We start from the raw sequence: 24,953 nt of genomic DNA on the forward strand, positions 1-24,953 counted from the left end.
AGTCCCTATAAATTGTTTGTATACTAAACTCAAATGCAAGAATAATTTTGAGTGGGAGAAAATCAAATGGCTAAGAAATATATGAGAAAGCCTATGGTGGTGGTAATGGAGTTGATTGTCCTGATAGTGTCTCTAATGCAAGCTAAAGACCTTACCCTACCCTCTTCCTGTCTTCTTCATCCATCTCAACTTGACTTTCTTGATGGCTTATTATCTGAGTGCCTTCAAAATGAAATTGGAATATGTGAAAGTGAACATAGAATTGGAAGGCTTAAATTTAAGGAGTGTATTACTCACACCATATTTTCAAGTGCTGTTATATTTATGTACCGAGCAAAAATTATAGGTCCTGAACTCAAAGGCTATGCTCTTGTTAAAGAGTGCATAAATTTGTGCTTTCCAAAATCTGAAGATCCCAACATCGTTATTGAATTGTTATGATGAGCGCATCATGAATAGAAGCATTGACATGTCGTCTATATGCAGAACCAATGAGCTTCGAGGTCTGCTTAATCATTCTCTAGTTCTGTTTTCTTTTTCCTCATTTCTTGAGGCTAATTAATTATTTGCATCATCTTATTGTGTTTAAACATGGGTAGGAGAAGATATTCTCCAGTGAGGTTCTTAGAACAATTTCACCATCATCAAATTAACAGTCTTTCTCTAGAGTTTAGAGATATAGATATTGCTTTTCATTATCAAGGTCGATCTGTCCCTTTACAAGGATAAACGCATTACTTACTGCTTCAAAAATTAGAACTAAAAAACATTCTTTTGAATTCTTATTTGAATGAAAAGCTTATGCTTTAAGTAGAGATTAATTAAATGGTAAAAGTGATTAAAGCATGTTGTTAGAACAGTTTTCAGTTTGGTGACGTGTGGATCTTTGATTCGCCGTGTTCTTCATAGTCTGCAAATAAGAACAAACAATACATCAAAGGGGGTGTCCCGACAACCCCTCTCCGATGCCTAAGTCAGTGGATAATTTTGGAGAGTATTGAGAGTCGAGAATTTTTGTATATTTTCAATATATAATCAGAGTGTGTTTTGTACCTAGAGTAGCGGCCTATTTATAGGCACATAGTTCTCAACCGGATTGTTCTACCTTCATGTCATGGCTGAATGGGACCCATAGTGGGATGAGATAAAGGTTGAGTGGGAGAGTGGGACACTTACTCCTCATGGGATAATGTATTTATCCCATGTGTTCCAAATATAGCCTTCAAGGTGTTATAGGACTCTGTTAAGCCCTAGTGACTGAGCGGATTGGGCCAGCAAGATCAACTGGGCCCTAGTTCGGGTATAGGCCCGCCTAGGGGATAATAATTTCCCCAACAGATACCCCTCGATTCCCATTGGCTGATTTGTTTAGCTAGTCGGGCATTGAGAATCTTCTTTTGTACTTGTGGATGAGACTATTTTTGTTCGTTGATAATGAGGATTCAATGTTGATGGTAAGAGGCTTGTGACTTTTTGCATGTGGTAGTAATTTTGAATGCTCGAAGCTGTTCGCAGTTGAAGCCTTTCACTGGCCGTTGACAAATCAAAAGATCTCCTAGCTGCATCAATACGACAATCTTTTTCATTTGACAATGTTCTACTCGGGATACACGGGCTATCTCGGCCTCGGGATATTTTTGTCTCGGAATTTTATTTCCGTCTCGGGAAATTTCCTGTTTTGTCTCAAAATTTTGCTTAGATTTAGAAAAAAATTTGTCTCAGACACTTTTTCAGACTTGGAAAATTTTTCGTTTTGGAAACTTCTTGTCTTGAAATTTTTATTTTATTTTATTTTTGTCTAGGAGAGTTTTTTAGACTCGGAAAATTTTTCGTCTCGAAAACATTTTTAGTCCCAGAAAATTTTTTGTCTAGAAGACCTCTTTTTTTTTTTTCTTTTTTTTTTAGACTTTTTGGAAAAAATTTTGTCTCATAGACTTTTTTGGACTTGGAAAATTTTTCGTCTCGAAAATTTTCTTATCTCGGAGACTTTTTTCAGACTTAGAAAATTTTTTGTCTCAAAGACTTTTTCAGACTCGGAAACTTTTTTAGTCTCGGAAAATTTTGTCTTTGAGACTTTTTTCAGACTTAGAAAATTTTTTGCCTAAGAAACTTTTTCAAACTTGAAAATTTTTTCGTCTCGGAAACTTTTTTGTCTCGGAGACTTTTTCAGACTAGGGAAATTTTGTCTCGGAAATTTTTTTTCTCTCGGAGACTTTTTTTAGTCTTGGAAAATTTTTTGTCTAAGAAACTTTTTCAAACCTGAAAATTTTTTCTGTCTCGGAAAATTTTCAGCCTCAGGATCTTTCAGCCTCGGCCTTAGTGTTTTTTTTTTTTTTTTTTTTTTTTCTTTTTTGTCTTGGGAAATTTTTCTATCTCAATTTTTTTGCTGAACCCTTCTTGTCATGGTTCATGGTAGGAAGCTTCTTAACAGTGAATAAGGTTCCTTGAGAGTTTTTCTTCCGATTCACAGGTCGAATCTTGGGATCGAACCTCAAATTTCTGGCATGTAGATCATATAGGGTACTGCTATGTGTTTTTTTTGTAGGGATTGTCTCCACTTGACTTCTTTACCAACACAACATTGGCTAGCCACTCGGGATAGTCAACCTCTCAGATGAAACTGGCTTGCAGTAGCTTCTCCACTTCCTCATGTATGGCTTAATTTATTTCTCCTTGTATGAATTCTTTTTTTTATTTTTTTTATTTTTTTTTATTTTTTTTTTTTTTTTTATTTTTTTTTTTTCTTTTTGTGGGGTTGTCTCCCCGTATGGTTTTCTGCCATGACTTTTGCCGAAGTAGGGTCCCTGAAATCTATTAGAACAGATGTATATATGTATCGAATAATATAATCAGTTTGCATACCTAAGTCGATAGGCTGATTTCCAAGCAATTGTGGTTGTTGGCGTTTGATGATGTTTGGATCCTTGGCTAAGGCTTTGGATGCTCGGACTAGTGTCGAGGCTTTAGTGGTCTGAGGCTTACAGCGGCTCGGGGCTTATGGTGGCCCGAGGCTTATGGCGGCTCAGCTTGTGCTGAGGCCTTTTTGTGCTCAAATCGTGCCGAGTAATCTCAAGGCAGGATGAGGCTGTAGTGCTCGAATCCCCTCAACGTGATTTGAGTCATATAAGTTTCTCCAACTTGAATCAACGTGATTCGAGTCATATAAATTTCTCCAACTTGAATCCCCTCAACGTGATTCAAGTCTCGGCTCGAATCCCCTCAACGTGATTTGAGTTATATAAGTTTCTCCGACTTGAATCCCCTCAACGTGATTCGAGTTATATAAATTTATCCGACTTGAATCCCCTCAATGTGATTCGAGTCATATAAGTTTCTCCGACTTGAATCCCCTCAACGTGATTCGAGTCATATAAGTATCATCGATTCTTGTAAGGCTTCTAGCTGTCACCGAACGAGGCGACATTAAAGCTCCTTTGTGTGTTGCGTAAGCTCGGGGTAATGTAGCTTTTTTGCTGCTGTATGTTCCCCCATCGTTGCGGCATAGAATTCAAAAGGGTTGTGGAGAAGCTGAGAATCGTGGTAGAGCAAAATTTGGTAATGAAGCCCTAGACCTTGCAAGTAGTTGCCACATGTGAGTAAGCAACACAGGGTCTTCTGGAAGCTACCTGTCTTCCAAAGAATATTCTAGGTATTACCCATTATCAATGTCTATCATAATAGGATCCAATTATGTGAAACTATTTTCGTTTGGATCTCAAATGAACATTAAAGTTTTAAATATTCCGGAATGAATCCCTTATGAGTTTGTAATGATTCAAACCGTCTTATAAATATTGATAAAGCAGCAGAAAAATTAGTACAATCAGGGGAATAAATAAACGATGGAACCTAATGTTATTAGGCTAAAGAGAGAAACTCTTTCCAAATGGCTTTAGGGAAGGAGTCAATTGCCGTGAATACAACATCAGTAAGCTCATGGTTGCTCTTCAAAGTGGCGTGTTCCAAACCTTTAGTTGGTTGCCATCAAAATTCTCTCGACGAGCTCTTGACTTCTGTAGCCAAGGAAGACCTGCATAGGAGAAGCTTGACAAAGTATGGGTATTTTGCTCGTGAGCGGACATTTTTTCAGAATTTTTCGATCTCGCTTGATAAAGACCTTTGGTATGAAATATTAGTCTCGCTTGTGTCTTAAAGGCACATAGGTATGCATATATGCAGCATAATCTAGCAATTAACAATTTATTAATGCAAAGTATGCAAAATTGCACTAAGATTCAATTATGCGACTTGATATAGTCTTCTGTTTCAGTTTTTGATTTCACCGGGTTGGTACCCCCCAACTTTTATACTTAGCTGATTCTTAGCTAAGTATGAAAGTTTAGGATATTTGTTTTGTACTATAGTTGGAAAATTTTGTGGGTATCTCCCAATTTTTAGACTTGATGTGTAATCATTTTTATGTGTTGCAGTGAGAAGCTAATTTTAAATTTCACCGATCAATGCATAAGATATATTTAACTGTCTAAAAATTTATGAGTAGGCTAGCATAAACGAAAATGCAAAGAGTGAACTTATCTTAATATTCTAATGAAGTTGTGCATTGGGGCTTCTCGAAAGAGACCTTTGAAATGTGCCCTCGGATTGGACCCTCGGTCGAATTTGAGCCTTCAGGAAAATTGGACCTTTGGAAAAATTGGATCCTTGGTCGGATTTGAGCCTCGATCGAATTGCTCCCTTGGCTCGAAATGTTTCCACAGCTTGAAATTTATCTTGGGCTTGGGATTTATCCTCGGCTCGGATTTTATCCTTGGTTGGATTGGATCCTCTGTCAAATTGGACTCTCGGTCAAATTGGACCTTAGGCTCGGAATGTATCTTCGGCTCGGATTTCCACGGCTTCTCATTTTCATCCTTAGCTCGGACCTGTTCAAAGAATAAGTCTCGGGGCCAAATAGAGAATCGTAAGTAAATTTACTAGCAAAACGAAATCTTCCTACTCAGCATTTATCAATTGATGGGAATATTGCCTTGGGAAAGCAAAATCCCTCGTTTAATGTTCTAGCTGGCCTGTCAGTATATTTTGCCAAAGATATGCAGATAGATTAAAAATATCTGTTATTTCACGCACAGTCTCTGTTTTCTACCCATTCCTCCACGTGAGGCTAATGCCTAGGTAGACATACTATATGGGTTTGGCAAAAATGTTGAATTAGCAACTTACCTCGTATATTTTCAATGAAGATGAACCATCTTTGACCATTGAGGCATTAAGCTAATGTACTTGGAGTTTCTCATCTTGGACCCTTGATACATGCCACTCGGCACTCGGTATGGGGCTCCTCGGGAGAGTCCTCGAGACGTGCCTTTTGGAAGGTGGCAACTTGGGCATGGGCTCCTCGGAACGTGTCGCCTAATTTCCCTCTCATAGGTGCTTATATATGTTGGACTCGGAATGTTGCTTTTGGAGAAGCGCATGTTCCTCCCTGTAACCTTTATTTCTGCACCAAAGTATAAACAAAGCATCTTTGTGCGCCTTCACCGGGCAAGACTTTCTCCTTGAGAGAGGGAAAATAGACACCTTTCTTCTTTCTCCTCTTTTTTTATCGAGTGTTAACAAAGCACCTTGCTGGTACTATAGATGAGTACATGCCTTGTTGTCAACAATTAATTGTGATGCTAGAAAACCTGATCTTTATTGACTAAAAATCTGTTTCTAATAAAAGGAAAGGCATGGGCTAAGAATCTTTACGTGAGATCAAGGCTTAAAAAGTTCAGGCCAGCACTCATCTTTTAAAAAGCCCAATAATTTGTCTTGTAGTGCCAATAAAGAACATCAAATATCAGGAGAGAAGCACAATTCCAACTGATGTCTCAAATTTTGATCTTGTCTCATGTTTCTATGGTTTAAGAAGAGGGATATTACGCAAATTCTTACATGTTTGCAAGTTCAACATATATAGCAAAGTCTAGCAAATCTGCATACCAGTAATATGCTATTTTTTTATGAAGCATGATTGAATTTTATGAATCGCAATAAATAGTGATGTCTGCAAAACAAATCATGGACTTATTGTGAATTTGGCAAAGATGAACGGCATTGTCGGCACAGCAGTTGTAAGAAGATTTGCATGATTTTGAGGATTTTCTCCTCATTCTCATAGACGGCGCCAAACTGTTAGAATGTTAGAACAATTTTCAGTCTGGTGACGTGTGGATCTTTGATTCGCCGTGTTCTTCATAGTCTGCAAATAAGAACAAACAATACGTCAAAGGAGGTGTCCTGACAACCCCTCTCCGATGCCTAAGTCAGTAGACAATTTTGGAGAGTATTGAGAGTCAAGAATTTTTGTATATTTTCAGTATATAATCAGAGTGTGTTTTGTACCTGGAGTAGCGGCCTATTTATAGGCACATAGTTCTCAACCGCATTGTTCCACCTTCCTGTCATGGCTGAGTGGGACCCATAGTGGGATGAGATAGAGGTTGAGTGGGAGAGTGTGATACTTACTCCTCATGAGATAATGTATTTATTCCATGTGTTCCAAATATAGCCTTCAAGGTGTTATAGGACTCTGTTAAGCCCTAGTGACTGAGCGGGTTGGGCCAGCAAGATCAACTGGGCCCTAGTTCGGGAATAGGCTCATTTGCCTAGGGAATGATAATTTCTCCAACACATGTGATTGGAACAAACAGAAAAAAGTGATTAGGCTGTGAATAGATATTATGCTCAAGCATTTTGAAATATCTTCCATTTAAGTTGCAGGTTTTTTTTTTTTTTTTTTTTTGGGGGGGGGGGGGAAAGCTACATAGTATGTTAGTATGTTTTCAGTTGTCAAACCCGAAGGTTTGGTGTATCGATCTTATTGTGATTACAAAAACAAGTTTTCCACAAAGAATACCTGAAAAATATTGAGATTTTTAAAACAATAAATAAAATATTAAGATTTATTATTTGTTAAGAAGTAATATTTGCTTCACCATTTAGGATTTCACATTTATTTAACCCCAAAAATAAAAAAGAAAAGTCTCAAGTCTTCGTCGACGTCAACATTTTGGTAGATGGCAAGTCGTTATCAAAGGTGATGGGCAACTAAATGAGAAAGGAAAGTGCATGTGGATGGCAATTGCAAACAGCTGGAGAAGATGAGATTGCAGGCTTTCTTAAGCTTTTCACACCAAAGACTGAGTCTTATTGATTGCAGGTGATGGACATAGTGTCACCTACAATCAATAAATGTAAAATCAGTCTATGTAGTTTGTCTAATTTATAAATCGCTTTCGAGAAATTTATAGGGTATGCTAAAAATACAATTTAGTTTTTGAAGTCAAATTCCGTTAAAACATTTGACGGATCGTTAGGTGCACGACAGTACCAATAAAGGGACAACACGTGTCACTCTTAATAATAATAAAAAAAAACATTTGTAAATGTAAAACTTAAAAACTTATATATATTAAAAAAAAAAAAGGGTAGGGTGGCATGCAAGCCAGCATCAAAGGTGGTGCCGACCGCCTCTCATGAATGGAGGTGGTGGACATGTCAAATGACCAGTAGCCAAGGCTTTGGACCAAATGGCTATTAATACCGTAATTAAAAAAATTTAAGAACTGTTTAAAAAAAAAAAAAAAAAAAAAAAAAAAACCTTACAAATACCCATTTAAACATTATGTTACACTCTTGACAATGTGTTTTAAGTGATTTTCTTTTTCAGTTTTTTTTTTTTTAAAAAAATCATTTAAAATACGTCATGTTAGCCTGACCATATAATCCTGGCCATATAATATATATGTAATAAATAAATGTGAAAACTAAAATTACTCTAAATTATTTTCTTTCTTCATTTTGCGATGGTGATGGACTTGTTCTTGACGTGTCAAATGACCTGTAGCCAAGGCTTTGGTCTAACGGCTATTAATACCATCATATATGATATTCTTACAGTCGTACAATTTATTACTTGTACAAAGAATATACTTACCTAGTAAGACTGGAATCGAGTCAAGTCGAGTTATGAAATTTTTGTTTAAGTTTTATTCGTTAAAAGTTTGGGTGAGCTCAAGTTTAAGCTTGTTGAGTTTTTTGAATGAGAAAAGTGAAAAAAAAGTTGTTTGGTATAAGAAAAAAAAATTGTTGACTTTTCTTCTTAGAGAAATGAAAAATAAATAAATAAATAAAAGGAAAGGAATGTGTTCATGGAAATGAATTTAAATTCCTATTTTTTTTAAAATAAAAAACTCATCTAAAAATATATTCTTGTTACTTGTTTGATTGCAAATACTGTTTAAATATTTCAAATAAATCGAGCAAATTGATATACAAAGTATATATGGGTAAAGGACATTTGTTAAACTTTTCTTTCCATTTGCTTTTGTTTTTTATTCTGAAAACAAAAAATTAATTAACAAATAATCTAAACACAAAATAGTCAAAATTATTTTCACTTTTATATCATATTATAATACCTTTAAAAAAAAAAAAAAAATACATTAACAAACAAAATCATTATATTAACTTAGGCATGACAGATCCACTGTCCTCTTGTCTTAGGTGCAGGCAGGATGTATATTGATCATTATTCTCAGTTTTGTTCTTAGTGTAAATGCTTTGTAATGGATGAGCTGAAGCAATGACGAAAATCTTAATTTGTAGTTCGTTGGAGATATGATATTTCTTGTGACAATGTTTATTTTAGTTGATTTTTTAATTGTATTGGAGGGAATAAATTAATAAAGTTAAAAATTACAGTTTTCTGGTCCAGACGTAAGTTCTTTCCCATACAAATACTTGAACGTTTAGTTGATCGAATTTATTTGGGATTGAAATGAAAGTAATTGAAAATTAATAGTGTACTTACAAAAAAAAAGAAAAGAAAATTAATAGTGTGATACATACTTACAAAAAAATCAATAATAATAATAATTGTGACACATATATGATTGAAAAACATATGATTTTTACATGCAATTTTTTATTTTCACATGTACTTTAAATAAAGCATGTGCATTTTACTAGTCTGTGTAGCATTTTTATTTTGGAGGAAATCATATGTGTAGCCTTAGTGTGGCGTGTTCAAATGTGCATACTCAAATTCTCTCTCAAATTTGTTCTCTAAATGATGTGTCACAGTTTTATGTAATAAGATTGTATAAACCAATATAGATGTTTAACAACTTTGAGAAAGATCGATTTAAGTCAAGCTAGAAATTGAGTTAGTTTATATATATTATATATCATTTTAAAAAATGCGTCACTATTTCATAATTAAGATTGTGACACCATATTATTTGAGGAGCAAATTTGAGAAATAAATTGTGACACTATTTCTTTCCCCCCTTTTTATTTTCTTTTTTTTTTCCTTGGTAGAAACTAGAAAGAGAGCTGAGAGCTTTGGATTCCGTTGCCGTTGGTTCCCGGCCTTGAATGTGGCCAAGTAGCACTCAAAATAGAAAGTTGAGGACTGGCATAAATGAAATTCATTTACTTTACTATGAGCAATTCTATCGGTTAAATTGGAAATGTTAGAATCAATTTCAATTTTGATTCATTACATTTTGAAATTGCAATTTTTAAAACTACAATTACTATTTTTTCAAATCACACATTCCAAATCAAACCAAGAATTAGGGGTAAAAATGTATGTGGTTAATAACCGCTCGCATTTGTTGTCCATACATAACCGCTATCCGTTTGGACCTTGTGAGATTCTACAAAAGATAAATGATAATGCATACTGACTGCGTCTTCCAAGTTATTTAAAGGTTTCTAATGTGTTCAACGTAAAGCACTTGACTCCATGTTTTGTAGATGCTGACAAAGACGACTTGAACTTGAAGACAAATTGACGGTGAGGCCAACCCAGTTGTGATCAAGCGGCTGACACCCGGTTCTCAACAAGGGGCCCAGGAGTTCGAGACAGAGATCAAGATGCTCTCCCAGCTTCGCCACCGCCATCTCGTTTCTCTCCTCGGATATTGTAACGACGGCGATGTGATGATACTCATCTATGATTTTCTGGCCCATGGGACCCTCCGTGATCATCTCTAAAATACCACCACCGATAATCCTCCTCTTCCCTGGAAGCAACGGCTGGAGATCTGTATTGGGACAGCACGTGGGTTGAACTACCTTCATATGGGCGTGAACCACACGATCATTCATCGTGACGTGAAGACGACAAATATTTTACTGGATGAAAAATGGGTGGCAAAGGTGTCTAATTTCGGATTGTCCAAAACGGAAAACCAAAAGCCCACGTCAGCACAATGGTCAAGGGTACTTTTGGGTATTTAAACCCAGAGTATTACTGGCGTTAACAGTTGTCTCAGAAGTTTGACGTGTACTCATTCGGTTTAGTTTTGTGCGAAGTATTGTCTGCGAAGTCACCCATAATCCGAACTGCAGAGACGACGCAAGTGGTGGTCCTAGCGGAGTGGGCTTCGGAATGCTATCGCAATGGAGAGGTTGATCAGATCGTTGATCCATCGTTGAAGGGTGAAATAGCAGACGAGTGTCTGAAGACATTTGCTGATCGAGATCGCGGTGAGTTGTCTGCATGACAAAAGAATCAACCAGCCATCGATGAATGATGTGGTGCGGGACCTTGAGCTCGCATTGAAGTTGCAGGACAGTGTGGACAAAGATGCCAGGCTCAAGGAGGAAGCTCTCTTGTCCAATGACATGTGTAGTAGTAGTAGTACGATCGGTGGACAAGATTTCTCTGAGATTATGAATCTTCAAGGTCGGTGAGAAAAGACGGTAGCTGAATTTTTAGGATGTCTTGTTGGAGTCGCATTGAGGACGAGGAGGACTGGGTTTGAAAGCAAGGCATTTTTATATGGCAAGTGGAGCAACTATTGTATGAAAAAGTCGAATATCAAGGAAATATATTCTTTAGAATGTCTAATTTTAATGTAGGACCCATGATCTATTGCACATCCAGACGTATGAGTTATTATGGGACAGAAATACCTCTAGAATTTTTCTTGATGGCTAGGAAGCCTATTTTAGACATTAACGTGCACCTCTAACTATTGGGAGACACTTTAAGGTGTAAAGTTGAAAGGGTAATCTGCCTCTCATCGTCAAAATCGTTTTCTTCAAATAACAATCATGGAGAGATACATTTCGTATTATTATCTATTAGACTCATCAAAGATCTAGTTGAGTTTAATAATCTCATCATGAAGTATATAGTATATAACAGTTTTAATTTGAACTGTCGTTTTTGAATGAACTGTCCAACATGCCACAACACATACAAGAGAAAGGTGTAGCTTGCATGCATGCAAGCCAAAAAGGAGGTTAATTGAATGTTTCTGCCACCTTCAGTGGCCAAAAGGTTAGTTCAACCACCACCGGTAATCTTCTCTATGACTTGCGCTTAGTGCAAGCTACCCTTTCTCTCTCTTACGTGAAGTCGCATTTTAGACATATCATTTAAAAAATGAACGGCTTAGATTAAAGCTATTGTACCGCATCAATATATTTGGTATAAACACCACATCTCAATCCGAACCTAAACTGCCCTATGTTTCACAATCAAGAAACTTATGGGAACGAAGTATCAATCATCAAAGCTTAAGCCTGACTGAAAAATATAAATGAGCAGTTCTAAGTATATGCATAATTATTACATATTATGTTAACACCATTTGAAGCTTGTTATGACTTGTGATAGAAAGTGATTCATTATTTTCACTCACAACATGAGATCATTGCAAGTTAGCAATTGTCTGTAATCTGAATCAAGGGGAAATCAAAAGAAAAATAACTGCCACAAGGATAATAGGATACACTGCTTTCTTTTTTTCTTTTCTCGATAAATAAAAGGTTAATCCATTTGCTGTCTCTCGCTTTGGAAGGAAATATTTGAAAATTTACAACACATGATTCCCCTCCAAGTCCAGACCTCTTTTTCTCCTCATGCTGTTTTAGCTTGCTGCCAATCCAAAAAAGAAAAAGAAAAAGAAAAAAAAAAAAAAACATAAAATATCAAAATCAATGAAATTCAGCTTAAGTGTCAATTCGAGCAAAAGTGTATATCAAAACATGGCGTCTATATATAGCAAAAAAGCTATCACCAGTGCAACCAGGATCCACTGGGAAACCACACGGAATGCATTTTTATCCACTTTCTGGGATTCACTATGGAACGACATAAAATCACAATAAATGCAATTTTGAACATAATTGTATGATTATCTGGTTTCTGGAGATTCCCCTTATTTACTTGTTCACAATCTAATAAGAGGATTCATCCCAAATGGCAACCAGAAGGTAGACACAGCATAAATCAACTTAATACGCAACACTAATAAGCCACAAATTTTCAGCACCATATAACTACTTGCAGGGCAAAAAGTTGAAACAAATGCCTACTATGGAGTAAAACTAGATTTTAATTTGAAGATTTGTCTTATGTGCTGTAATTTTTTCAATGATCCAAAGTTTGATGGCAGTTATTCCTTGGAGCATAAATGTTGCTCGTTAGGTAATCGGACTTATTATGCACTAGCTATGACTATCTGTCATTTGGTATAAGGTTAGATGTAAGAGTATGTTGCTACCCTAGCAATTGCAATGACAGTTCCAATACCAGTTTGTGTTGAAATTTTGTTACCTGCCAGGAGCCATATGTTAGACATCATTCAGATAAAAAGTTCTTTAGGCAAATAAAGAGCGGAAAAAAAAAAAAAAAATACTGAAGACCAGGATTGAGAATCCAATCACAAATACTCGTTTCAACACGTTCCCAAATGACATTTTCAATTACAATAATGCCATGGAGAAGCATTAGCCGGAATTTAAATTCAAAACTCACATTGTTAAAACCAAAACTAAGAGCATGTTTGGTTGCTGTTTTGGAAACAGGTTTTCTATTTTCAAAACAACGAAACACATTTCAAATGCGATTAGGCCGTTTGGGTAAATGTTTTGAAAACAAAAACCAGGAAAAACACAAAATATGGAAACATCTTTAAAATGTTTTCAAAAACGGTTTTATGTTTTCTTAAGAAAACACGGGGAACACAACAACCAACTTAAGTGCACAGTAAATAATACAATCTCAGATCGTGGGTTCGAATCTTCAAAGGTATTTTTCATCCTTCTTCTCCAGTTCTCCTTCACTCCCACGCCCAGTCGCCTATCTCTGAAAGCCCAACCTCGAGCTCAGAGACCAGTACTGTTTCACTTGTTCACACATTCCTAAAATCTGAAAAGCCCCCCAAAATGCAAACGGTTGTCCGAGAATTTTGAAGCTACGATGGTACGGATTCAACAACAACAGTAACTCTCTCTGCGAAACCATTCCACCGTCGTTGCCTTTGATGCTCAGGTACTTTTCGACCTCCACTCCTTTCCTGCTCTGTCATCTCCACTCAGACAGATCACTCCATGTGTCTCGTCCCCTCCACTGGAAATGCCAGGACGAATATTAGCTAACCCGACCCGAATTGGTTGATCGGATCTCTCGCCTCGTCGTCCTCCGACGGTTCGATGCCCTCGGCGACCTTTCCTTCGAGCTCTCGGATGTGCTATTGGAACGAATTGGTCAATCTCTGTAGAAACAATTACTCGGCGTTTGTTGTTTGGGATGAGCTCGTTAGAGTTTATGCGGAATTCACGTTTTCGCTCACTGTTTTTGATATGATTTTGATTCTTTGAAGGTCTATGCTGAGAAGGTTGAGGTTGTCCTGTTCTAAGGGCATGTGGTAGTTGATGAAGTGGTAGCAGTGGGGGTGTGTTCCAGCTGGAGCACTCGCCACTCTCCCTCCTCTCTCGTCACTTTCTCATGTTCATTAAATCTTAGTGGAAATAAGGGAAGGATATCCCCCAATAACTTGATGCTACTAATGTTTTTTTTTTTTTTTTTTAGAAATTGATGCTATGATGTTGAGAATGGTGTTGATCTCTTAAACTTGAAAAGGCTGAGAAGGTGAAAAAATAAAACATTTAAAACAAAAAGTATGTAAAATTTCTAAATATATTATATTTTTATTTTTTCTTCAAAAGTGAAAACTGTTTTGAAAATAGTTGTCTAAACGCCTTAATCATTGTTTTCTATTTTCAAGAACTGTTTCTGGAAACAATTTGCCAAATGTTTTTTTAATGAAAAAACAACAAAAAACGGTTTTCTGATTTTGTTCTCAAAAACAGTTCTCAAAAACAAAAACAAAAACCAATTTGTCAAACGAGCTCTGAGGTTGTCTACCCACATTTTGTTGTTTGGTGAAATTTTCGTGACTTCACTCTGTTACACAGCCAAACAACCTTTCTTTTTTTTTTTGTCTTTTTTTTTTTTTTTTTTTTTCTCTCTCTCTCTCTCTTTGCTTGTGGGAAACGTCTCCTTTTTATGCTAATGCGGGAAACCCAAAATTGAAACATCTTTGAGAATCATAGGTTCTCAAACTCTCTGTGCATCTGGGTCATGAGCTTCTATTCTCTCAAAACTTAAATTTTTATTATTATCATTATTTTTTATTTTATTTTTTTTCATGAATCTACATAATAAAGATGAACACAAGCAAAAGTGGCATCAAGTTTGCACCAATGGGTATCCAACCCTCCATTTCCAAGTAAAGAGGTCGTCCAAGACTCCCATGATAGGCTAGTTTTTGTTTTGTGCATTGTTTTTATCATTTTAAAAGTTTTTATTGTTTATAAAAGCAAAAAAGATTCCTTTTTAAAATCAACAGCTCCAATTCTGAGTGGAGAGGGCGGATCCATTTCTGCGCAGAGGCTTAGATGCTTCGTACAAGCAAAGAAAAAAAAAAAAAAAGGTCTATTTCCGCATAGGGCGTGAGGCTTCATAAAGCAAAGAGAGAGAAAAAAAAAATTACGGAAAAAATCCTAAATCTTGGTGTGTAGTCGTTTCCCAAAATGAAAGAGAGAGAGAAAAAAATAAATAAAAAAAATAAAATAAAATAAAATAAAATTAAAAAAGAGGTTGTTTGGCTGTTCCAAGAGAGAAGAAAAAGAAAAAAAGAGGCAGTAGTGAAGTAAATTCCCATTTTTACCTAACAGCAAGATGTGGGTAAACAACGTGAGTTTTGGCTTTAACAGTGTGAGTTTTGGCGTTAAATTCCCATTTTTGCATCCCAGCCATTAGAATTTTTCACAGCAAATATATGGTACTTCATAGAAGCCGGATCCCATCTATTATTATCAAACACAGGGAATCAAGAATATGCCTTATAGGTGCCTCCCCATCTAGTTATTTATAATAACTGGAATCTCAATGAACACAATCAATTATATTGTTAACTTTATGACACGGGACTCATGATTATGATCTTCTAAATTTTTAAAATATTCCTTGACACAAAATTCTTATAATCTTAAGAGAAATGTTAGTTTTTTAAAAAAATTAAAAATTTGATTTTCAAATGATATGTCACCATTTTGTGTGATCTATTGTTTTAGTAAATAAAGACATAAGGTAATAGGATTGTGACATATCATTTGGGAACCAAATTTGTTTTAAAACTTAAGCCTCGTTTGGTTCTCAGAATAGACCCCTGAAATTGAATGATAGGAATAGTCATTCATTTGTTTGGTAAAAGTCTATTCCTTGTAATAGTTATTCTCATTGGAATAACTATTCCCTTGCGAAGAGGAATAGTTATTCTTCTATAAAAATGAAAGAAATAGTTATTCCAATGAGAATAGGCTACATTTTCCAAATAATAATAATAAAAAAAGACCAAAACTCCAACCCCCCTTTATAGTGGCCGGCCAACCACCTCGAGGGTTGGCCAACCATTGTGGCCACCCACTAGTTTTCCATTTTTTTTTAAATATAATTTGAGTTTTTTTTTTAAAAAAATAATAATTATATGGGTTCTTTTTAATAATTTTGATTGGATTCCAATTAAAGTATATGAGATATTACCAAACTAAAAAATAGGAATAAACATTCAATTCTACTCTCTTTTATTCTTGGTAATAACTATTCTATTTTCCAGTAGAATACTTATTCTGCAAACCTAACGATGCCGTAGCATTTTTCTAATCTTAACCATATGTATTTTAAATAACTATTTATAGTAATTAAATGCTCTATATTATAAAACCTCAGTAGATGCATCTTTTGTTCTTTTCTTTTTTTTGAACAAAATATCTGAGTATTTTATTGATCAAAGATGCATCTAGCTTCAGCATCTTGTCCACTTTCTTTTTCAGGTACTAACCCAACATTCAATTAACACTAAATATACATATATTATTATTATTATTCTTTGATATTGGATAAAGACTAAAATGGGACTTATGACTCCAATAATGGCATTTCCAGAAACACTAGTTATTTTAGCTACCCAAAACACAGTTTTTTTCTTCTATTTTAGCTACTACCTTTTCATTACAAACTCTAACATATTATCTATTTCACCTTCTATTTTATTTAAATATTATTTTTCAATGTCTTTTTTATTGGTTTTTAACCTACATTTTTCTTCCCCTCTCTCTTGACCAAACTAATAAAGCAATCATACCAGCAAACCAAACCACACCACACCTACAAACCCAACGGAACAACCATCCCTCTCTCATTTGGCCATCCATGTAGTATAATTTCAGCAAAGAACCAAAGACACCCCAAAGCAATAATAACACAATCAACACATCTCCACGGTCGGCTACAACCCAATAGGCCAAAACACCTTCAATTTCGGCCAAGCCTAAATCCAAAACAGAGATAACACAAAATACTCCACAAAAAATTGAATACCCATAACCATTTCCTTCAATCTGCAGAAAACCACAACCCAGTAAAATCACCCCCCCCCCCCCACCCTCTCTCTCTCCAATTGACCATAACCCACGACAGCAACCAGTGATTTTGTTTGCTTCAACCCCGGTCTCTAGAAAATCAATCACCCAAAACCATCCAATAAGCCACAATCAACTGCCCGGGTGGGCATGTGTCGGAGAATTCAAGCTCGATACCCGAAAAATATTACTAATTTCTGCCGGGTAATGGGCTTGACGGGGCGGGATCAGAGTTGGTTATAACCCGTGTTTGGGTTGGGCCTCAATCTAATACAAAATGTTATTTATGCTCCGTTTGTTTCGGCGTAAAATGATTTTTGTTTGACCGAAAACCCTTAGTAAATTTCTGAAAATGATTTACGCTTTTAAAAAGCGTAAATCATTTTCCGAAGACGCCAGACGCATTCGACTCCTATTAAACAACACAATCGACCTTCACTTCAAGCAGTCGACCATCACCGAAATCTTGCCGGTACCGAAATCTGACAGCGTCCGATCTATGTCGCCGGAATCCGGTTAGTCCGGATTCCGGCCATCTGGCCGGAATCTGGCCAGAACGGCCGGCCGGATCTGGCCAGAAAATTTCGGCCATAACGGCCGGATCCCTGCCGACTGGCCGGACAGATCTGGCCAGAACGGCTGGATTCCGGCGGTTCTGGCAGATTCCGGCTAGTATGCCGGAGTCCAGCCGTTCTGTGCCGGAATCCGGCTAACCCAGATTTCGACGAAACTGTTCGGATTCCAGTAAAAGTGGCCGGAATCCTGTCGGTCAGTGACAGAATCTCGTCTTCGATAATTTTTATATTATTTTACATTAATATTTATATGTTTGGAATAAAAATTGATTTTTATAGGTTAATATGATTGAACAAAAACATTGAAAAAATTTTGTGATTTTTCGTACGCGCCAAACATCGGAAAATGCTTTCAGCGAAAAATGTTTTCCAGAAAAATGACTTCCCTGAAATCATTTTACGATGGAAACCATTTTACGTCGAAACAAACAGAGCATTATTGTCAATTTTTTGGGTTGGACCTAAAACATTATATAATTGGTTTTATTTATGTGAACCCGATTCAAACCGGTGGGCTTTAACAGTACTATTCAAATTGGGCTTTAAAAACAAAAACCAAAAATTAGAATCAATATTAACCTTGCAAAAACTTAATTTCAATTGCAGAAACTATTGGATAGCAGCAATCAGCGTGTTCAACCTTTGAATATTCATGGTCAAGGTATGACAAAAGAAACATTGGAAATTGCAAGGGAATGAGATGGGAACCTTCGTATGGAAATAAGGTTTAATTTTACAACTTTTTTTTTTTCTTTTTTTTTTTTTTTTTTTTTTTTTCTTTTGTGGTCCCAAGGAAATGCAAATTACATAAAACTCATTTCTTCTCAAATTATATATATTACATCATTAGATTTAAAAAAAAAAAAAAAAAAAAAAAAAAAAAAAAAAAAAACTATTGGATAGCAGCAAACTGAAAGTATGCTGCACATGTATGAAGCTACAGAACAAGCTGCAGAACAAGCTGCACGTGTTGATAAACTGCAGAGTAATTGACAACTGTATTCTAGTTGATTAGTGACTTGGCTGTTAGATTAATGAGCTGTCATTCTGTTAGAGAATTAGTTTTTATTGTAACACAATCATGTTATTTCAAAGAGACATGTTATATGCATATCATTTGTACATTATTTTTTTAAATTAACTATTTGATCTGTAGGACCCACATGTGAATTCGTGTGGGTCCTACAAATCTAATGGTTGATTTAAAAAAGTGATGTACAAAAAATGTACAAGTGATGTACAAAAATCATTTATCTATTTCAAATGACATCATTTATTGGTACACAAAAAATCTATAAAGATTAGAGTTTAGAATAAATTAATGAGTTTTTAACATCATTACAGGTTTTAGAACCGTATGTTCCTGACACATCTAATGACCACGAGTATGTTTGACAAATCTTATTCTAAATTAGAGTTTTAAATAATTAATGCATTGTTAACATCATTCTGGATTTTAAAGCTGAATGTTCGTAACTCACCCAATTAGTGATCACGAGTATGTTTGGCAAACCCTCTTTTAAATTAGAACTGGCCCCGTTAGCCAACTCCCTTCCCTCCTTTTCACTTATTCTAAAAAACATCAACTTTAAAATATTTTCAATTTTTTAATTTTTTATATCACATTAATAATTTTTTATTACTATTTAAATAAAAAACACCCACTACAATACAATTTTTCTTTTCTACTTTTTTATATAAATTATTTATACTTTATATCACATTAATCATTTTTTACTACCACTTAAAAAAGAAAATTCTCCCATACTTGAGAGGAAGGGGGTTGCCAAACGGGCCTAGAATAAATTAATGCGTTGTCAACATAATTATGGATTAATTTTAGAGCTGAATGTTCTTGACTCATCCGATGACCGTTGCATCTTCTTTACTGCTAGTGTTTCTCCTTTGGGAATTGTCACCCTTTACACAACTCCAGATCAAGCTTCCAGTGCCAATCACATTAGTAGCAGATGTTAGATTCTGGACGATGTCATCAATGGAGAATTCGAGCTTATTTTGATATAGTCATTTCCTACATGTCATCTTCCATGAGCTTCCTGCACGCCATGCGGGCACGTACTAAAATGTAGGTTGCTAGCTAGTACATAGTATTAGTACTGCACTGGCACTAAGGGGGATGGACATCACTAGCTTCATAACTGATTTGGAGTGGCCACTCGGTCCCATGCCGCCTGCCGAAGTTACAACCCCATTGTAGCTAAGTCACTGAGAGAGAGTTTCCGAAAGAATGAAGTGTTGGGCAATTCGCTCGAGAAGTCATTGAAGGAAAGATTGTAAGAGATAATAAAATTAAATGTGCTGCCCATCCATATATATATATATATATAGGGCCATAGGGAAAAAAAAAAAACTCATTAGATCCATCGTCCCATGGGTCTGAAACCCGAGTTTCATCCTGTGCTTGAATCGGAGAACTTGATTTTAATCAGATTAAATAATAAGAGAAAAATATAATTTAGCCTCCCAAATTATTAGTCATTTTTCGAATAGCCTCTCGAACTATCAAGGCTTGGACTCTGTCCCTTCAAACTACCAAAACCTTTGAAAAATACTAATTTTAACGAAATATTCCCATAATACCCCTACCAAGTGTCATTTTTCAATAAAAAAATTCAAAAAATTAAAAAATTAAATAAAAGTAAAAAATTAAATAAACTAAAATTTTATTTCTTATTTATTTATTTTTAAAAAAATGTGGGTGTTTGAGGTGGCGTTATTTCCCAACCGTGACCTAATGTTCCTGACCCCTCTCCGGTCATCGTCCATTTGCAACTCCATGATGATCGATTTTATAGCCTAGCTCGGCGAGTTCCGGTTTCGATTTTATAGTACATCCTCCGGTCGATCGCAATATTTTTTTAAAAATAATAAAAAAAATAAAAGAAAAAGAAAATTTTAGTTTTTTTTAGGTTTTATTTTTAAAAAAAAAATCTAATTTTTAAATTAATTGTTTTTAACTTTTTTATTATTATTATTTTTAATTTTTTTTTAAAATTTTAATTGAAAAATGACTTGTGGCAAGGATATTATGGGCATATTTCGTTAAAATGAGGCATTTTTTAAAGTTTTTGGTAGTTTGGGGGGGCCAAAGTTAAAGACTTAGCAGTTCAAGTGGCTATCCAAAAATTGACTAGTAGTTTGAGAGACTAAATTGTATTTTTTCCTAAACTAATGTTGTGGACCCACTAGATGTTAACGCATGGAAGACTTTTTTTTTTTTTTTTTTTTTTGAAGGGAACGCATGGAAGACTTGAAAAGTCTTCAAGTCTTCCCGAATAATTCCAAGGGCAACGGACTTTGAACATCATGGAAAGCTTATCTGAAAAGTCGACCTGTTTGGTAACTACTTTTTTTTCTCAATTTATATATATAAAAAATAGTCATTTTTTTTTCACAGTAACAAACAAATTTTCACTTAACTTTTTATAAATAATTTTAAAATAATTTATACTTTATATCACTTCAACCAATCATTTTCGCATTTAATTTCTCAAAACTTTTTGCCAACACACACTTGTCACTGCGACGTCAAGTTCGATTCACTAGCAATAGAGCAACGAGTCAACGACGACCACAAAATCTCAGTAACTTGTCTTAAAGACTGGCAAGAAGAAAAGAAAGAAAGTGATGGCCAGGTGGGCTATTAGCTCTAGCAATGAAAATTTAATAAGATTTTTCTTTTTCTTTTTTAACTATTAGGACTCGTAATAATTTGACAGATTCATAGGCAAGCAAAATTTAATAAGATTTTTCTTTTTCTTTTTTTACTATTAGGACTCGTAATAATTTGACAGATTGGCCCCTGCTTGCCTATGAATGCATCCGCCGTCTTACACTATTCTCCTCTTGAATCGATTACCTCCTTCTCCTTCTCTGTCTGCTACGATGTGGAACCGAAGCAAAACGCGTCTCTGGATCACCCTCTTACCACGTTTTACACCTCTCTACCTAACCTTCTTGCTATACCACCTGAGTAGCACCGTTGCTGGTGGCTCGCCGTCTCCTTACACACCGGTCGAGATGATTCTCGTAAACTGTGGTTCCTCTGGCAAATCAACTTCTCTAGACGGGCGAATCTGGATTGGAGACGTGGATTCAAAATTCACCCCCATTGAACACTCTCAACACCAGACATCTTTGACAGACAGCGCAGCTCAACGCCCCCCCTCTGCTGCCCAAATACCCTATACCTCTGCCCGGCTCTCTCTCTCCGCATTCACTTACATTATCCCGGTGATCACTGCCGGCCAAAAATGCATTCGACTATACTTCAACCCGGATTCGTACCCCAAATTTGATAGCTCTATAGCCCGATTCTCTGTCAAAGCGGGAGGTTTTACTCTTCTTAGAAATTTCAGCCCTTCACTTAAGGCGGATACCTTACTGAGAGAATACTTTATCAGCATCGAGGAAGATCAGATGTTGAACATAACCTTCAATCCGAGCGTTTCTGATTCACACGCTTTTATCAACGGAATTGAAATCTTGTCGATGCCTCCAAATCTCTATCAGTTTGCCAAGCAAAGTTCTTCTTCAAGTGACGAGCAGAACGCGATCATCAACAACATCGATGACAACACTGCTATGGAGATGGTATACAGAGTCAATGTTGGAGGCCGCTCCATCTCACCCTCTGAAGACACTGGCATGTTCCGGGGGTGGAGTCAGGACGACGAGTACTTGTCAGAATATCAACAACTTCTTGTGCCTGCTAACCCTACTATTGAACTTAAATTTACCAAGATACCTGCGTACACTGCACCAAAAGAAGTCTATCAGACTGCTCGTTATATGGGGGGCAGAGGAACTATCAACAAGATGTACAATCTCACCTGGGGATTCCCTGTGGATTCTGGGTTTATTTATAACGTTAGGCTACACTTCTGCGAGTTTCAACCAAAGATTATTCAGGTAGGGGACAGAGTGTTCTTAATTTTCATAGCAAATAAAATCGTAGAGGAAGCAGCCGACGTGATAGAATGGAGTGGTGGAAATGGTGTTCCAGTGTATAGAGACTACACCGTTTACATGTTTTACAAAGAAGGCGAGAAGAAAACGACCCTCAATCTGGCATTAGGAGTAAATCCACAAGACTGGAAGACTGGGTACAGTGATGCAATCTTGAACGGTATCGAAATCTTTAAAGTAAACACCCTTAATGGCATACCCAGTTCCAACCCAGTTCCGTTGACCCCTCCAACACCGCCGACGAAGTCCAAGAATAGCACTACAATAATAGGTGCCGCCGTTGTTGGTGGAGTTTTCGGCTTTTTTGTGCTATCCATTCTCGGATTCTTGATTTTCCGGCGGCGCAAGAGAGTGAAGGAGTCCAGCTCTACGAACAAGTCATCAAAGACCAAGACCCGCAGGTCATCTCTGCCGTCTGATCAGTGTCGTCACTTTTCATTGGCTAAGATTAAAGAAGCTAGCAACAACTTTGACGAAGCTCTCATAATTGGTGTTGGGGGGTTTGGTAAGGTGTACAAAGGGTACATCAACATTGACGGTAGGGCCAACCCAGTTGCGATCAAGCGGCTGACACCCGGTTCTCAACAAGGGGCCCACGAGTTCGAGACAGAGATCGAGATGCTCTCCCAACTTCGCCACCGCCATCTCGTTTCTCTGATCGGATATTGTAACGATGGCAATGAGATGATACTCGTCTATGATTTTATGGCCCATGGGACCCTCCGTGATCATCTCTACAACACCACCACTGATAATCCTCCTCTTCGCTGGAAGCAACGGCTGGAGATCTGTATCGATGCAGCACGTGGGTTGAACTACCTTCATACGGGCGCGAACCAAATGATCATTCATCGTGACGTGAAGACAACAAATATCTTATTGGATGAGAAATGGGTGGCAAAGGTGTCTGATTTCGGATTGTCCAAAATCGGAAAGCCCGAAGCCCACGTCAGCACAGTGGTCAAGGGTACTTTTGGGTATTTAGACCCGGAGTATTACCGGCGTCAACAATTGTCTCAGAAGTCTGACGTGTACTCGTTCGGTGTAGTTTTGTGCGAAGTATTGTCTGCAAGGCCACCCATAATTCGAACTGCAGAGACGACGCAAGTGGTGGTCCTAGCGGAGTGGGCTCCGGATTGCTATCGCAATGGAGAGGTTGATCAGATCATTGATCCATCATTGAAGGGTGAAATAGCAGACGAGTGTTTGAAGACATTTGCTGAGATTGTGGTGCGTTGTTTGCATGACAACGGAATCAACCGGCCATCGATGAATGATGTGGTGCGGGACCTTGAGCTCGCATTGAAGCTACAGGAGAGTGTGGACAAAGATGCCAGGCTCAAGGAGGAAGCTCTCTTGCCCAATGACATGTGTAGTAGTTGTACAATCTGTGGACAAGATTTCTCTGAGATTGTGAATCTTCAAGGTCGGTGAGAAAAGACGGTAGCTGAACTTTTAGGATGTTTTGTTGGAGTTGCATTGAGGACGACGAGGACTGGGTTTGAAAGCAAGGCATTTTTATATGGCAAGTGGAGCAACTATTGTATGAAAACGTCGAATATCAAGGAAATATATTCTTTAGAATGTCTAATTTTATTGAGATAGGATATACTTATAACTTCGTTACAACTCTTTTATAACTCCAATAATTTTTTTAAAAATTAACCCTTGGCTATGTATGACCTATATGTAAAAAAACATATTTAATGATTAATTTGAAAAAAAAATTGTTGAAATTGTACAAGAGTTATATAATAATCATTTCTCAATTTTAATATAGGACCTAAAGTATTTAGATAGATATTGTACATTCACACGTATGAGTTATTATGGGACAAAAATGCCTCTAGAATTTTTCTTGACGGCTAGGAAGCCTATTTTAGACATTAACGTGCACCTCTAACTATTGGGAGACACTTTAAGGTGTAAAGTTGAAAGGGTAATCTGCCCCTCATCGTCAAAATCATTTTCTTCAAATAACAATCATCATGTGATACATTTTGTATTATGATCTATTAGACTCGTCAAAGATCTAGTTGAGTTTAATAATCTCATCATGAATTATATAGTATATAATAGTTTTAATTTGAGCTATTGTTTTTGAATGAACTGTCCAAAATGCCACAACACATACGAGAGAAAATGTGTATTTTGCATGCGTGCAAGCCAAAAAGGAGGTTAATTGGATGTTTCAGCCACCATCAATGGCCAAAAGGTTAGTTCAACCACCCCCAAAAACCATTTGTATGACTTGCACGCAATGCAAACTACCCTTTCTCTCTTATTAGATGTCGTATTTTAAAATGAAACAGCTTAGATTAAAGCTATTGCATCGCATCAATATATTTGGTATTACACACTATCTCAATCCGAACCTAAACTGCCCTATGTTACACGCTCAAGAACCTTATGGGAATGGAGTATCAATCATCAAAGCAAGCCTGACTGAATAATGAGCAGTTCTAAGTATATGCATAATTATCACATATTTTGTTAACTCCATTTGAAGCTTGTTATGACTTGTGACAGACAAAGTGATTCATTATTTCACTCACAACATGAGATCATTGCAAATTAGCAATTGTCTGTAATCTGAATTAAAGGAAATCAAAAGAAAAATAACTGCCACAAGGATAATAGGATACACTTCTTTCTTTT

At 36.5% G+C, this 24,953-nt stretch overlaps 1 protein-coding gene and 1 pseudogene across 1 annotated transcript; both read left to right on the top strand.

Moving 5' to 3' along the window:
* Nucleotides 1-9,593: 9,593 nt before the first annotated feature.
* LOC133868926 (receptor-like protein kinase FERONIA) lies at nt 9,594-10,517 on the top strand (annotated as a pseudogene).
* A 10,668-nt stretch (nt 10,518-21,185) lies between these two features.
* Nucleotides 21,186-23,917, top strand: LOC133867842 (receptor-like protein kinase FERONIA). Its single transcript, XM_062304605.1, has one exon. It carries the CDS (start codon nt 21,213-21,215, stop codon nt 23,727-23,729), a length of 2,517 nt encoding a protein of 838 aa, XP_062160589.1. The 5' UTR covers nt 21,186-21,212; the 3' UTR covers nt 23,730-23,917.
* The last annotated feature ends 1,036 nt before the right edge of the window (nt 23,918-24,953 follow it).

This window comes from Alnus glutinosa, chromosome 5 (genome assembly GCF_958979055.1).
Source record: "Alnus glutinosa chromosome 5, dhAlnGlut1.1, whole genome shotgun sequence".
NCBI classification, from domain to species: domain Eukaryota; kingdom Viridiplantae; phylum Streptophyta; class Magnoliopsida; order Fagales; family Betulaceae; genus Alnus; species Alnus glutinosa.

Bases quoted from the DNA above. Each gene is read 5' to 3' on its own strand.
- LOC133867842 (XM_062304605.1), top strand. From the start codon at position 21,213: ATGTGGAACCGAAGCAAAACGCGTCTCTGGATCACCCTCTTACCACGT.